This window comes from Lissotriton helveticus, chromosome 8 (genome assembly GCF_964261635.1).
Source record: "Lissotriton helveticus chromosome 8, aLisHel1.1, whole genome shotgun sequence".
Taxonomy (NCBI): Eukaryota; Metazoa; Chordata; class Amphibia; order Caudata; family Salamandridae; genus Lissotriton; species Lissotriton helveticus.
Window position 1 is genome coordinate 192619210 of NC_136069.1, and position 17643 is coordinate 192636852.

Below are 17643 nucleotides of genomic sequence, written 5' to 3' on the forward strand. Positions count from 1 at the left end.
CTGTGCCTCATGGGAACAGTCCAGGCCGTACTACTCTACAACTTACCAAATTCCACAAATCATTCTATTACTCACTCTCTACTAATAACTCAACTCCTCTACTACGCACTCTCTAATAAGAACTCTACTACGAACTTTCTAACTAAAAAGCGGTTAAACTACATGTATAGAATATAAATACTATTTAAAAATATTTTGTTGGCTCATATGTCAAGAGTATATTTGGTGAACTATGTTTAGTCTTATCTGTGCTATCTAAATCACCTTCGTCAGTTATTAACATGTTTTAGCTCTGCATATAACATTAATTTTTCTCTTTAGCTCAAAGAAGTAAAAAAAAAAATTGTAAAATAAATCAAGTAACACTTATTTTTGCTTCACAGAAAATACAAGAAGAAAATACTATAACCATATATGGACTGGAAACTGCAAATAAAGAACTAAGTACTATAACAGTATTAATTGAAAACAAAGAATGTTTGAAATCTGTTGAAATAAATAAATAAGTCAGTACCAATGGACTACTTAAAAATAACAGCAAACATGGACGACTTTGCAGAAGCTCTTGTAAAATACATGCCAATAACAGTTAATGTCATATTCCAAAATGGATACATCAGTGCTTGAAGATTAAAGATTTGTACAATACGCAACGTTGATAAAAATAAAAAAAGTGAAAAATATATTTACTTTAATAAAAGATGTAAACTTTTCTAACTTTTTGTTTGTGAAATATTTTCAGTACTGCTTATAAATTACATGAATATATATTACTGTACAATTATATATACATGCAAAAAAAGGACTGCTCTCATGCATTGTACATTTCATAATATTCTCATTCACAAAACTTCAGACTTATTGCATTGCAAATGCAATCCATCTAGCTGTTGCCAGTTAAAAACAAGACTTTTTTACATTACCTAACATCCAAGAAAGTGCCAAACAATTGTCAGATTTCTTGCGCTTACAGCGCCCTACTAATTGCTCTTTACAATAAAATTTTGCTACTTGCACTTTACTACTCTCACTTTACTACTCACTCTCTTATACTCTCACTACTGCTTAGTCTACAACTCTATAATACTCCCTACTCACTCTACTAATCACTTTCTACTACTTAATTAAAAAATAACTTACTAAGAACTCTACTCTCTACTACTCCCACAATACTTACTCTACAACTCTCTAATACTCCCTACTCACTCTACTACTCACTTTCTACTGCTTACTCTAATAATCACTATCTCCTACTCTGTACTTACTCTACTAATAAATATCTACTATCTAATACTAACTAATTACAAAATTCAAAACGCTAATACTCATGCTACTACTCTGCTACTATACTCACTACTGCTCACTCCACTACTCACTCTTTACTAATCAAATACTACTCACGCTTTACTACTCACTCCATACTACTCACTCTATACTACTTGCTATTAACGACACTCTCAACTACTCCCTATAGTACTCTACAACTTACTCTACAACTCTAATACACAATAGTCACTCTGCTAGTCATTCTATACTATTTACTATATGAAACACTTCCTACTACTCTACTTACAAATACTAATAACTCTATCTACTACTCACTACTCACAACTATAACTATACTACTCATTCTACTACTCGCTACCATACTCACTAACACTATTACTCACTGTTTACTACTTGCTCATACTAACTCTTTACTACTTGCGTTACAAATGATACTTTACTAATCACACTTTACTACACACAATTTAATAACACTTTACTACACACTTAAATATGATCACTATGATACTCTATACTACTCTCTCGTGTACTCTACTAAGTACTCCACAAACATTTAGTAATACATACATGCACTTCTAGTCACTCTCTACTACTTACTCTATTAACAGATTTTTACAACTAGATACTCACAATATACTAATAGCTCTCTACAATATAATACTCACTATTTACAACTCTTAACTTAATACTACTCACTCTAATACTCCCTACTACAAAAATAACTAATACTCTACTACTAACTCCACTCATCACTAATCACTCCTTACTACACATTCATCACTCGCTACTCACACTACACTATTCACAATACTCCATAATAAATGTACTACTACACAACTCACTCCTATCTACTTCTCACTTTTTATTAAAAAACTATTACTCTAGTACTAAATATAATTATCTACAACACACTACTACGCTCTCTCTAAAAAAAAATATACTACGCACTTTCTAACAATAACTCTACTACTCACTATTACTCACTAATACTTAATAAAAGATTCACTTTCTAATACTCTACTCATACTAAACTAACCACTCTATACTATCAACAAAATAACTATACTATCTCCACGCTACTCTCTACTACTACTTCTCTAATACTCTGCTACTCAACTCAAAAATAACTATACTACTCGCTCTATACTACTAACACGACAACTCTTCAATACTCACAATTGCAACACATTAAGCTATTATTATTAGATATAACAATGCCATTTACTCATCAGTTTTCAAAAATAAACAAAAAGATTTGTCATGGAGATTGGCAATAGCTCTAACTTTTTGAAAGGCGAAACCGTTGCATTGTAAATGCTTGTTCAATGTATTCTCAACTGTAGATGTATAAGATCTGAACTTGGGTCACCCCACCCTCAAAGAACACATTAATATTAAAAACAAAATGGTCTCGTATCAGATCTCTCTTCGTAAGAAAGTGAAACTGTTTCTCACAGAAAGCGACTTCAAAAGTGGTGGGAACATGTCTTTCAGCAAGGGACTACAGAACGCTGTTCATGTCCTCTTACTCTCACATCTATCTGCATGGCGGTAATACTCTACGCCCTCCCAAACTTAACAGGGGCACCCCTTAGGACCATTATACATGTCACAGCACATTTTTAGCACCTGAAGAAATATGATCACATCATCCCCATCCTGATGGAAATCCACTGGCTTTCCTGAGTGGGCTGCATTATCTTCAAAAACCACCTGCATCACTTACAGACTCCATTCACTTTCAGACAAGCTCACTATGGGTGACCGCTCAGCCCTCCACAGGGCTTGGTCGCCCCACTCACTGCTGCCGCTCCTGCCTGCCTTTGCCGCCTCCTGCCTGCAGATTCCTTCGCTCGCTGCCCGCTGCTCCTGGGAATTTCCCGCTGCTCCTGGGAATTTCCCGCTGCCCGCTGCTTCTTGGAATTCCCCGCCGCTGCCTCCCTGCGGCCCCGCCCCCCTGTGATTCCATTCGCCGCCCCGCTCCCGCCACCCAGCTGCTCCTCCCTCCCGGCTCCTTACTTATGACGCCCCCAGAGCGACCGCGCAGCGGACGCGCGCAGCGGGAGCGCCGATTGAGCGCCAAAGGTGCGCCAAAGGTAAGCCCGTCTGCGCCCGTCCGCGCCTGTCCCGCGCCCAGCGCCAGGACCCCTGGCCCTCCCCGCCGAGGCAAGACGACCCAACTGACCTACGACGCCACCACTCTCAACGCACTCAATGCCGGCCGGACCCACGCCTGCTGCCGAGCCACCCCGAGACGCACCCACGGACCCTTCACCTGCTGCACCTGCAAGTTCACCTGCCTCCGAACCTGCCCCGCACCCGCCAAGACAAACACCAGCAGCAACCACCTCAAGTGCATCCTGATCAACACCCGCTCCGTCCACAGACACGCCGTGTAACTCTGGAACCTCCTCGACGCTACATCACCGGACGTCGCCTTCCTCACGGAAACCTGGATGAACGCCTCCTCTGCACCCGACATCGCCATCGCCATCCCGGACGGGTACAAGATCATCAGGAGGGACCGCATCAACCAGACCGGAGGTGGCATCGCCATCGTCCACAGGAACACCATCCGCATCACGACCGACGCCAACGACTCCTTCGCCGCAGCCGAACATCTCCACTTCCAGATTCACACCGACCCTAAGACAACCCTCAGAGGCACCCTCGTCTACAGACCCCCGGGACCACGCACACAATTCAGCGAAGACATCACAGACTTCATCAGCCCGCACGCCCTCCCCTCCACTGACTGCATCCTCCTCGGGGACCTCAACTTCCACCTGGAGAACAACAAGGACCGCAACACCACCGCCCTGCTGGAAAACCTTGCCAACCTCGGACTCAAGCAACTGGTCAACACTCCCACCCACTACGCCGGCCACACGCTTGATCACGTCTTCTCTTCCAGCAAGTACATCACCTTCAGCCACGCCACCGGACTCCACTGGACCGACCACAGCTGCGTCCACTTCAGCTTCAAAAGATCCACGACCCACCACCACCCGCAACAGGTACCTCACAGGAATTGGAGCAAGATCACCGCAGACCAGCTCACCACCTCCCTCAGCCAGAGCCCACCCGCCAACACAACGGACCCCAACGAAGCAGCCCGCAACTTCACACAGTGGCTGACCGCCTGCGCTGACGACCTCGCGCCACTAAAGAACCCTCCCAGCAGACCCAGAAGCAAGAAGGCATCCTGGTTCACCGACGACCTCAAGGACTCCAAGAAGACCTGCCGCACCCTCGAGAAAGCCTGGCTCCTCGACCGGACCACCGACAACATGACCGCCCTCAAACACGCTATCCGCAAGCACCACCAGCTCATCCGCACCACCAAGAAGAAATCCCTGAAGGAACGACTGGACAACAACGCCCACGACAGCAAAGAGCTCTTCCCTATCGTCAAGGAGTTCTCCAACCCCAGCACCGGCACCAACGACATCACTCTGTCACAAGACCTCTGCGACTCCCTCGCCTCGTTCTTCCACCGCAAGATCGGCGACATCCACAACAGCTTCGGCGCCCCACCCACGCACCCAACCGTCGAACCAACGCCCCCCACCGCCACCCTTCGCACCTGGACCACGGTGACCACCGAAGACACAGCCCGCACGATGAACACCATCCACTCCGGATCACCGACCGACCCCTGCCCACACCACGTCTTCAACAAGGCCGACTCCACCATCGCACCCCAACTCCGGAACATCATCAACGCCTCCTTCAACACCGCCACCTTCCCGGAGAGCTGGAAGCACGCCGAGATCAGCGCCCTCCTGAAGAAACCTACAGCGGACCCCACCGATCTCAAAAACCTCCGCCCCATCTCGCTCCTCCCTTTTCCTGCTAAAGTCATCGAGAAGATCGTCAACAGACAGCTGACCGCCTTCCTCGAGACGAACGCATCCCTCGACCCCTCGCAGTCCGGCTTCAGAGCCAACCACAGCACCGAGACCGCCCTCATCGCAGCCACCGACGACATCCGGACCCTGCTCGACAAGGGGGAAACAGTGGCCCTCATCCTCCTGGACCTCTCCGCTGCGTTCGACACGGTCTGCCACCGCACCCTAGTCCAGCGCCTCAGCAACATCGGTATCCAAGAGAAGGCACTGGAGTGGATCATCTCGTTCCTCGCCGGTAGAACACAAAGAGTCCGCCTCCCCCCGTTTCGCTCCGAGGCCACCGAAGTCATCTGCGGCGTCCCGCAAGGATCTTCACTCAGCCCCACCCTCTTCAACATCTACATGAAACCTCTCGCAGCCATCGCACGCCAGCACAACCTCAACATCATCTCTTACGCCGACGACACCCAGCTGATCCTCTCCCTCACCAGAGACCCCGACACCGCCAGAACCTGCCTACACGAAGGGAGGAAAGACGTCGCCGAGTGGATGAAGGACAGCCGCCTGAAACTGAACTCGGACAAGACGGAAGTCCTCATCCTGGGATCTTCGCCCTCTGCCTGGGACGACTCCTGGTGGCCCCCAGCCCTGGGCACCGCACCCAAGCCAACCGACCACGCACGCAACCTGGGCTTCATCCTGGACCCCTCTCTCTCGATGACCAGACAAGTCAACGCCGTCTCCTCATCGTGCTTCAACACCCTGCGTATGCTTCGCAAGATCTTCCGCTGGATCCCGACCGAGACCAGGAAGACTGTCACCCAGGCACTCGTCACCAGCCGACTGGACTATGGAAACGCCCTCTACGCCGGAACCACAGCCAAGCTACAGAAAAGACTCCAGCGCATCCAGAACGCCTCCGCCCGACTCATCCTGGATGTCCCCCGACGCAGCCACATCTCCAGCCACCTGAGGAACCTGCACTGGCTTCCCGTCGACAAGAGGATCACGTTCTGGCTCCTCACCCACGCACACAAGTCTCTCCACGACCTGGGCCCCAAGTACCTCAACGACCGCCTGACCTTCTACACGCCCACCCGCCAGCTACGGTCCACCAGCCTCGCCCTCGCAGCCGTACCACGCATCCGAAGAGCCACCGCCGGAGGAAGATCCTTCTCTTACCTGGCTGCCAAGACTTGGAACTCCCTCCCCATCCACCTTCGGCTGACCCAGGACCATCTCGCCTTCAGGAAACAACTCAAGACCTGGCTGTTCGAGCAGTAGTATACCCCTCCCCCCAAGCGCCTTGAGACCCTCCCGGGTGAGTAGTGCGCTATACAAATGGCATGATTGATTGACTGATTGATTGGTATACATGTAGCTAGCACACCATGAGACTGCAGACTAAGAAGTGTAAAAAAGAAAAAAAACAAGGCAGCAGGCCTTTTCCATCTGTGTATCGAGGATCTGGAAAATACCCAACTGCCCCAAAACTGCAGCAATTTAGGAAAGAGTTGAAGACCACTTTAAAGAACACTACAGCACAATAATGCATTAACAGTCTGAAAAACAGCTAATTCTCCTATCACGCATTTATATTTTGCTAGTCTTGGTACAACTGCCTTTAGGTTAGGTTCCTGCAAAAGAAATACCACATACATATATTATGCCTTGACATTTTTCAAAACATAATAAAATATGTAAAACTAAAATAAAACATACGCTAAACACAAGCTGATCTGTATGATGTATATGACGTTCTCCACTACGTAACCACCACTGTATTTGGGCAAAAAGTTATAAATTTACCAAAGTTGTTAAATGAAGTTCATTGTCAAAGGTTTAGCCTTAAATATGGTATAAGGTTTTCTAAACTGTTAGTAAGATACAGAGGACAGGCCCCACGTGGCCAGCAGAAATGGCAGGTACAGCACAGACAGTGGCATTGCAAGATTCCCTCAACTACAAAACAGCTATAGATTAATCAGCAATGTGTCAAACTCCCCTCAAACACAGAGAATAGGCACCGTATGATAAGCAGGAGTCCACATTTCAAATTATATAATATAATATATAAGGTGCCAATATTGAAGTTGTGCACTTAAATTACACTATATAAAATGGACTAGTGAACAGTTAAATTCTAGATACATTCAAGTGAAATCAATACTGTGCCTAGTCTGATTCTTAGATATTTCATTAAGCTGGCTACATGAAAGTGCCAGTGTGTAATGAACTATTATCAACACATAATGTAATACCTGTGTGGATCGGGAGGTTGTCGTTGTAACTATTTACAATATATTTATTGTTGTTTGTACTCTGTATATTCTTTGGATCGACATTTGAAAAATGTCTCATAATTATGTATATTGGGCATCAACTATACATTATTTGCAAAAAATATGAACTGAAAAGCACCTCCTAAAGGTAGCACAGCCCAAACTTCTGCCCACGATAACCTATGGCAGCGAGGTAGAGACGCCAAACTACTGGACAGCACCTAAGTTAAAGAGTATAGAACCATGTTCAGTCTCCCAAACTACACCTCGCCCGAATAGAGACTGATTCAAAACTGGCTAAAAGAAACACTTCAGAATGTAGTTGCTGCAAAATGTGTGGGATAAGTAGCTAAGATCATTGTGCTCAATGGAGTTTTCTGCTTTTTAACACTCAAGGGATACACTCAGAGCCTCATTACAAAGATCACAGTGTGCTCAATAAGGTCTGCTGCTTTTTAACACGCTCAAAGGAGGCACTCAGAGCCTCATTACAAGGTTTCAGTTAACTCTGCCCCAGTAATAACATCTCATTGGATTTGAAAGGACACTCGTAATGAGATAATTAGTGAGGAAACAAAACTAAGTGAGGTGGTAATAGTAAAAAACAGAACAAGTAAAACTGACAAAGGTGTGGAAAGTGGCCAGAAGGATGGCAGATGAGATTAGATGGGGATAGCTTAGGGTGATGTCACAATAATGCAAACCCACCTATCTACTAAATATGATGAGCATTGAAAGATAAAACAAAAACAAGCACCTACTGGTGCTCGCACAGTACAAATTCACAGCTCTACAAGTGAAGACATTTTACTACTTCACAAAGCTCATTAAAATGGGAAAACATACTGTATTTCTTGATTACATTAAAGAAACTAAGGGTACAGTTACCTGCTGAGTTTTTTGGCTTGAGACACTGAATGGAGGTGCGTTGTGTCTTTGGATGGAGCAGAAGGAGAAGTATTGGCTCCAGGATCCGTGCCACATCATTCAGTGAGAGAGCCCGTATGAGCCAGCCCTGTGCTGCTGCGCCAATCGCACCGTCTGAACAATTCAAGCTGTCCAGGACCACAAACAATGACCTGCGAACATCAATGACAAGAATAAACACAACATATAGAACTTCCCATGGTTCGTTAGTCAGAACCATGGCCCTCAAACAGAGTTTGCTTATAAATCCCTTACTTTCTGACAATAGTGCTGAATCTAGTAAAGAACCCACTAGTAGATTTCTGTCCACTATAAGACTAGTATGGTGGAGATAATTCCACTGGGGATCTCTCCTCTGAAGCTACCACTGCTCCCAGAAATCTACACATTTTTTCCAATATCACCAAAATCTAAATCAGACTGTGTGCCAGAAATCTAAACATCCCCGTGTTTATTCTTGAGGTATGCATCAGTAAATCGCTCACAGAATCAAACTTGGAAATCAGGTTTATTCTTCACCTAATAAAATATCATTTTAAGCGAGCAGCTTCTTAATACCTTTTAGACTAATGTGTAATACTCATTGGTGCAAAATGTTCAATTGGGTGAGCAAAGAAGGACCCGGATTCAAATAATCAGAGTCTATGTTTTCTCGCAGCCACCAATGACTGCTAAATAAAAGTGGCTTGATTTTTCATAGACGTAAGAATGGGTTGGAGGAAGGAAAACTGGTCCGACAAGAGTGCAATGGGAGGCGGGTTTGTCATTGCTGAGAACATCTGTAGAGTTAAGTAAAAAAGAATGTCAATGCCTTTTCATAACACTTCCAAATGTATGTCAAATTCAAGAAGGAGGAAGTGTTATAATGAATGTGACACAATGCTACATACATGTCCATTAGTTCACGGTGTGTAGAAGATATTTGTTTCACATGGAAATGTCCTCCATGTGAAATAAAGAGGAAAATAAACATTCACTAGCATATTTATGCTAACGCTCTGAGTACAGAATTTCGGTTCCACCAACAGTTTGCAGTCTATGGTTATGGCTTTCAGGTGTGTTCTAAATAAACTACAAAAGTTACAGTTTTCCACTCAGTATGCCTGTAACTAGTGTGAATCACAACAAAGGAGAGGAAATATGTCACTGTCGCTACACATGCATGAAATTACTGACTTTTTTATGATTCAGGCACACCATATCCTTCCAAACCAATACATTATTTGAAATAAGAAGCAAGTAGGTAAGAGATACATGTTACCTGTCAAATGAACGGTTATGGGATGAAACTCTGCTGCCTTGAATTTCTCTAGTCAGGTGCCATATGACAGAGAATCTGAAAAGTGCTTCAAGCCTTGTCCCCTTTTGCAAAAAAACACAAACAAAAACGAACACTTCTTAAACAGGAAGGTGATCTGCATCTTTTATTTTACTAGTTCACATGTAAACCATTATAAATTCGTTTATATTGTTAAACAAGCTTCTTTTTTTCATTACAAACATTTTCTTTATTCGTATTATTCTTCAGAAGCACAGAAAAAAATAGCAGAAGAAAATTTACAAGCAATGCAGACGTGAGCACGTTCAACTGTCAGAAACCGAAAAGTACAAGCAACGCCTAAATTTACAAGCATTTGCAATGCAATGGGTCTCGCATTTACGAGAGTTTAAGCTATTGGCATTGTAAATGACAATGTCTTTTATTTAAGTTTTAAAAACGAAAACAAAAATAAAAGGCATTGTTATTTGTAATGTGAATAGCTCAAACTCCCATAAATGCGAGACCTATTGCATTGCAAATGCTTGTTCAGTTTGGTTCCAGGAAGGGGCAATATAAAATATGAATGCAGATAGTTGTGCGGGCGAGCACTAAGGCACAACAGACAATGATTTGCACAGAAATAAATGGTATTTGTAGCATTGCGCTACGGCATAAATGAGGCCAGACTGACCATTCATACATTTAAAAACAGGCTGCAAAGTATTAATTTGCAGTTAACACAAGCAGGGCACATCAGTTAAGAAGTAACCAATAAGAAGCATCACTAATCGATCTGTAGTAATTATATATATATATATATATGTATATATATATATATATATCACGCTCACTGGTCTGCCACACAAATGAGGGAGCACTCGAGACAGCCGAGAAGGTTAGACCATTTAACCTTTAATTCGTGGTATGAACAGCCAACACGCACAGGTTTTAATCACAGCAGTTCCTTCGTCTCGCCTGACGCGTTTCGAAATATTTTCTTCTTCAGAGGCTTTGGTACGAAGAATACGTGCACACTCCCACACACTGGCTAAATGGGCAGTGTCACGCCTCTCAGCATTGTGGGAGTTGTAGTCTTATGGTTCCTGAATGGTTGCACTTTTCTTAACTGCGTCTCACTCTGTATGAGTACAAGCTCTGGATGAGCCCCTTAGCGCGTCTCTGTTCTCATCCAACTCGCGCTGCTCCACAAAGAGGTAAGAAATCCATCCTCAGGGCCCCCGCCTGTAGTCGGGGTGTTGCTCGCCTCGCGGCTTGGCTACCGCTATACATCACGCTCACTGGTCTGCCACACAAATGAGGGAGCACTCGAGACAGCCGAGAAGGTTAGACCATTTAACCTTTAATTCGTGGTATGAACAGCCAACACGCACAGGTTTTAATCACAGCAGTTCCTTCGTCTCGCCTGACGCGTTTCGAAATATTTTCTTCTTCAGAGGCTTTGGTACGAAGAATACGTGCACACTCCCACACACTGGCTAAATGGGCAGTGTCACGCCTCTCAGCATTGTGGGAGTTGTAGTCTTATGGTTCCTGAATGGTTGCACTTTTCTTAACTGCGTCTCACTCTGTATGAGTACAAGCTCTGGATGAGCCCCTTAGCGCGTCTCTGTTCTCATCCAACTCGCGCTGCTCCACAAAGAGGTAAGAAATCCATCCTCAGGGCCCCCGCCTGTAGTCGGGGTGTTGCTCGCCTCGCGGCTTGGCTACCGCTATACATCACGCTCACTGGTCTGCCACACAAATGAGGGAGCACTCGAGACAGCCGAGAAGGTTAGACCATTTAACCTTTAATTCGTGGTATGAACAGCCAACACGCACAGGTTTTAATCACAGCAGTTCCTTCGTCTCGCCTGATGCGTTTCGAAATATTTTCTTCTTCAGAGGCTTTGGTACGAAGAATACGTGCACACTCCCACACACTGGCTAAATGGGCAGTGTCACGCCTCTCAGCATTGTGGGAGTTGTAGTCTTATGGTTCCTGAATGGTTGCACTTTTCTTAACTGCGTCTCACTCTGTATGAGTACAAGCTCTGGATGAGCCCCTTAGCGCGTCTCTGTTCTCATCCAACTCGCGCTGCTCCACAAAGAGGTAAGAAATCCATCCTCAGGGCCCCCGCCTGTAGTCGGGGTGTTGCTCGCCTCGCGGCTTGGCTACCGCTATACATCACGCTCACTGGTCTGCCAAACAAATGAGGGAGCACTCGAGACAGCCGAGAAGGTTAGACCATTTAACCTTTAATTCGTGGTATGAACAGCCAACACGCACAGGTTTTAATCACAGCAGTTCCTTCGTCTCGCCTGACGCGTTTCGAAATATTTTCTTCTTCAGAGGCTTTGGTACGAAGAATACGTGCACACTCCCACACACTGGCTAAATGGGCAGTGTCACGCCTCTCAGCATTGTGGGAGTTGTAGTCTTATGGTTCCTGAATGGTTGCACTTTTCTTAACTGCGTCTCACTCTGTATGAGTACAAGCTCTGGATGAGCCCCTTAGCGCGTCTCTGTTCTCATTCAACTCGCGCTGCTCCACAAAGAGGTAAGAAATCCATCCTCAGGGCCCCCGCCTGTAGTCGGGGTGTTGCTCGCCTCGCGGCTTGGCTACCGCTATACATCACGCTCACTGGTCTGCCACACAAATGAGGGAGCACTCGAGACAGCCGAGAAGGTTAGACCATTTAACCTTTAATTCGTGGTATGAACAGCCAACACGCACAGGTTTTAATCACAGCAGTTCCTTCGTCTCGCCTGACGCGTTTCGAAATATTTTCTTCTTCAGAGGCTTTGGTACGAAGAATACGTGCACACTCCCACACACTGGCTAAATGGGCAGTGTCACGCCTCTCAGCATTGTGGGAGTTGTAGTCTTATGGTTCCTGAATGGTTGCACTTTTCTTAACTGCGTCTCACTCTGTATGAGTACAAGCTCTGGATGAGCCCCTTAGCGCGTCTCTGTTCTCATCCAACTCGCGCTGCTCCACAAAGAGGTAAGAAATCCATCCTCAGGGCCCCCGCCTGTAGTCGGGGTGTTGCTCGCCTCGCGGCTTGGCTACCGCTATACATCACGCTCACTGGTCTGCCACACAAATGAGGGAGCACTCGAGACAGCCGAGAAGGTTAGACCATTTAACCTTTAATTCGTGGTATGAACAGCCAACGCGCTAAGGGGCTCATCCAGAGCTTGTACTCATACAGAGTGAGACGCAGTTAAGAAAAGTGCAACCATTCAGGAACCATAAGACTACAACTCCCACAATGCTGAGAGGCGTGACACTGCCCATTTAGCCAGTGTGTGGGAGTGTGCACGTATTCTTCGTACCAAAGCCTCTGAAGAAGAAAATATTTCGAAACGCGTCAGGCGAGACGAAGGAACTGCTGTGATTAAAACCTGTGCGTGTTGGCTGTTCATACCACGAATTAAAGGTTAAATGGTCTAACCTTCTCGGCTGTCTCGAGTGCTCCCTCATTTGTGTGGCAGACCAGTGAGCGTGATATATATATATATATACACCTTCAAACAGCGCAACAAATCTCCTCTAAACAAAACTATAAACAAGTTAAAGTGCAACAAGATTAGCGGGGGGGGGCAGCTGTAGTGCATGCACGCTTCCTCACAGCTGCAGGCATAGAGAGAGAAAGAAGACTACCTAACACCTACTTTTCCCACTCTCTATTTCCCTAACACAGTGGCAGTGAAGCGGCGCCTTCCCCTCGTGCTTCTACCGAACAGTGACAGAAAAGGCACACTTCTCGGTCTCTCCCCGCTTCTGTCGTACCATGGCACTGAAATGCTTCCACCGCACAGTGAAAGTGACCGTCTTCTCCGTCTCGCTCCCCTGCTTCTACCGTACCGTGGAAGAGAAGCTCCTACTTTCTCTTTCCCCTTCTAGTGACAGCGCAGTGACCGTGGCACGGCAGACTACAGCAACGGGCACATACTACAAGCCAGCTCGCCTGCAGGATACTGCCCCCATGTCACTAAAGGAGCACGCACTGTATCTTAAGACAAGGGTCGTCCATGCCACCACAAATCCATTTACACGGCATCTGAACCCAAAGATTTCAGGGTGTACCCCCATCAGCCTGTGTACTCTACACTGCAATAAATATGGAGGTTTTCACAACCGCCCTCTGCCTTTATTTTCTTATCTGCTAATACGGGAGAATTTAGAAACTTGCTCGATTCAGAAAGCGGGGACTATGGCACAAAGGCAGCAGCTTGTTTATATTTGCATCGCACTTTCACTTTAAGTGAAAGCGCGATGCAAAAATAAACACGCGACCGCCCTTGCCAAAGGTGTCTGAAAAAAGCTGTCGCCATTACGCGAATAATATAAAAGGTGCTGGCCCACTAATTAAAGGAGACTGTATAACATCGAAAGTAAAAGATCCAGTCCGGATGGGCCGTCACAAAAGGAGACAGGCCGTTGACAAAGAAACCTCATTTTCAATCGGAAGCCAGCGTTTACCATAAACGATGACACCAGCTAATGAAAAATAGGTGTGGGGCTTTAACCCCACTTCTAAAACATACCCTACTACAATATAAGTCGCAGTGTGAGCAGCGCATGCGTGCTGCAACGCTAGGTCTGCGAGACCTAAAAAGGCAGACATTTACTTTGTTGCTAAGATGAGGCAATGTGGATTCAGGCAGCATGTGCAGTTTGGGAGAGTTCTGCAGCCATTCAGGTATGATAGTGAAGACTCAGAGAGCTTTTAAATAGGTATTTGAGCGTTGAATCGCAAGGTGGTGTAAAGTGTTGTAGAAATAGATCAAGTTTGACCCAAAGTCTTTTCAATGTTTTTTTATGGCTGCAGCCATTATCAATAACATTATCAGCACCTCTCATAAAACTGACACACAGCACACCAAGTGTGCATAGAGAGTCCTTTGACATTTTTTCCATTCTGAAAGGATAGTTTATTAGGCACACTGCCAAAACCAGACAATGGTAGTAGTATGTAAGAGCAATTAACAAGTACTCTAATAGTATATCAATGCAAAGAGCTTCCCAATACCAACTTGAATACCCTCCCAAAAGGGTCGGACCTGTCGGTAGGTCTAACCTCTGTAATCACCCAGCCCTTCCCCATAGTTCCACAATGAATCGAATCTCAATATGCCCAGTGTGAATAATCTGTGAACATTCCAAACATCTTTGTGTATCGACCAAAATCTACATTGCATCAATGTAGGTTTAATCTTCGAGACGTGATGCGACCTCTACAGTCTGTGATATGATTTTGTAGTGCTCAGGGTCAGGTCAGAGGACAGTCACAGTAAGTTCTGCTTGTTTCTGTTTTAAGGTTAAGTCTGGAAGAAGGCAGTGCGAATGATTTGTAAATGCTTGCGCCCAAGTGGCTACCCCATCTATGAAGGATGGGCAGAGATGGATCATGTATTCAGATGTTACTACCTTTAAAACATAGAAATCCTTATTTTGTTAAGGAAGCTGCTTGGCAATTCAGTAAGCAACACAAGATTTAAATAGGTGCTGGGATGTTGGATCATCAGCAGACCTGCTTTGGCACAGTACTACCAATACAGTGACAGCCCTCTATTTTAACTTTATTATCCCATTAGCATAGGAGTATTGCTGAGTGCATCATATGCCCTAACTTTTAATATATGTCTTGTAGCGCCAAAATCCTAGTCAATAAAATTACATGAGTGAGCAACTTGGATATGTTTGACTGTGAGGACTGAATTGAATTGAAGAGGAAAGACCAGCTCATTTTCTATTCTAAGCCATGATTGAGCAGTATCCTGGCATCGCTAAGTCCGTGGTCCCCCAACGTTTTGAAAGGATATCTGGCATCTGGTGAAATTGGCAAGGTTGATGTCCTCGAGGATTTTCCAAAACAAAGTTTATTGAGGTAGATCCTGCCTTCACTGGATTTCCATAAAAAGTTGGAGATGTGTCTAAGGTCTTAAAGAAGACATTAGACCGATTAACTGGGAATATGCATATTAAGACGTTTACGAGGGGTGAGACCAACATTCGGATCATGTCCGCTCTACCTCACCAGGATATATATTTTGGGGCCATAACTCTGGTAGTTCTTTAACCCATACTAGGGTATTTTTTGTATTATACTTAGTTGAGATAGCCAAGTTCACATTGAACCAGATGCCTAGGTATTTCATGCCCTTAGATTGCAATTTAAAGCCGGTGTCTCCGACCAGAGAGGACGTACAGAGGACATTAAGAGGTAGCACCTATGTCTTTTCTTTGTTCAGAGAGTAGCCGGACACAGTTGCATATATCTCAATAGAGGTTAGCATGGCAGGCATAGCTTTCTCTCTGTTTTGCATGAAAATTACTACGTCAGTTACAGATATTAAAAGAATACCCTCAACATTGGCAATCTCTCCAGTCAAAGTCATAAAAATAGCAAGGGTGAAAGAAGGTGCATCAAAGTCTGGTTTCCTGTTGTAAGGAAAAGGCATCAGACACTACTCCATTATTCTGACTCTCACACAAGGGTAAGAATACAGGGTGAAGACCATGCAACTGAACTCTTGTCCTTTCCTTAAACTTTTTTTTAATTGATTTCAATTCATTTCAAACCAGAGCGGTTTTCACATTTCTCCCTGTGCAACACTGCCATATTAAACATAACTGATACTTTCAAAATTGTATCCATTTTCTACTGGTACATTCCATTTAGGTTAAACAATACAAGTAAAAATACATGTCATAACCTGTGGAGGTACTTGGGGTATTCAGCACAAAATGTTAATGGAAAAGAAGGAAATCAGAGCAAAAGGAAACCAAAAAGACAGCAACAGAACCAAGAGTAACTTTCACAGCTCAGCTTATGTCAGTATGGCTCATATAATAGTTACTGAAGAAGCATTTCTTCATCTCCCCTCCACTGTCCCTTCTTTTATGCAGTAGTCTTGGCAACAGTAACCGACATGCCGTTGCCCACTTTCTGACTTTCTCCTTCCACCTGCACTCGGGTGGCCCTTCGGGGGACTTCTAATGCATTGCTATGGCATACATGGCAATCGTAAGGGATAAGTTCAAAAGTTTAGAGCCCACCTTCTTTGCATGAGGGCGAACATACAGCCCCAATAAACATTGATCAATTTTAAGCAAGTCTGTTCTAACCAATGTTCTCTCTAGTTCAGCAGTGACTGCTTGCCAATGTGATGTATTCCTATAGGTTCTGTATCGATCCCCCTATTCCTGACCCTGTTCTGGTTAACAAGTTAACTAGCAGCCATCCCATGATGCAGAAACCGTTATCTGATGAAGCCACACCACGGCACAGGAACGTGTTATCTGATTAGGTCATAACGCTTGCCATCTAATTAGACAAGCGATATTCCTCCAGCCCCTGATAAGGCATACGGAGTTCTCAAAACAAATCAAACCTATGACAACCTGGGAAAAACCCTGCGGCCATTGTTTTGATTTCACCGAGAACTTCAGCGAAAGAATGTGCTAACGACCAGCTCGTATGACATCCTTATTGACGTATCTATGTCCATCCTTACGTCAATCTCGGCACCTTACAGGTATAAATATTACCGGTATTGCCTTAAGCAAACACACGCGGTGGTGACGAGATCGGAGCAACCAGACTTGCCGAAGCCCAGAGCAGAGCAGACCCCGCTGGCGCAGCCCCGCCTTCCTGACGCGCTGAGAACGAGACGCTGCCTTTCTCCTGCCGAGAAATCCAGCTCCGGCGCTTCCGGGTAGCCCTCGCAGGCAGCCTGGAATATCGAGACCAGAGACGAGAGATACCATCCCTCATTCATCCTAGATTCCAGGTACAGAACTAAATAACCCCTCGCAGAGAATTCTTGAGTCAGTCACTTGGCAAAACAAACTTAACTTAAACTGCTACTTTCTATTCCCGCCCACGTATTAGGCTTAGGTCAGGTACACTGGGGTAGGCGTAGTTAGAAACACCAGTTGAGTACGTTTAGTCAAATGTATATGTGTATATATCTATTTTATTCATTTTAAACCATCATATGGCTTAGAAACCATATAAATGTTT

The 17643-nt window shown here is 45.0% G+C and overlaps 1 protein-coding gene across 4 annotated transcripts in view; it reads right to left on the reverse strand.

The window, feature by feature from the left end:
- DOP1B (DOP1 leucine zipper like protein B) overlaps positions 1–17643 on the reverse strand; it is a 735954-nt gene that overhangs the window by 320687 nt on the left and 397624 nt on the right. For all 4 annotated transcript variants that reach the window (XM_078656883.1, XM_078656881.1, XM_078656882.1 and 1 more), the window contains exons 17-18: positions 9609–9709; positions 8309–8499 (exon numbers count right to left, since the gene is read on the reverse strand). In XM_078656883.1, coding sequence (XP_078513009.1) covers positions 8309–8499; positions 9609–9709 — 292 coding nt within the window. The remainder of the gene's footprint in view (positions 1–8308; positions 8500–9608; positions 9710–17643) is intronic.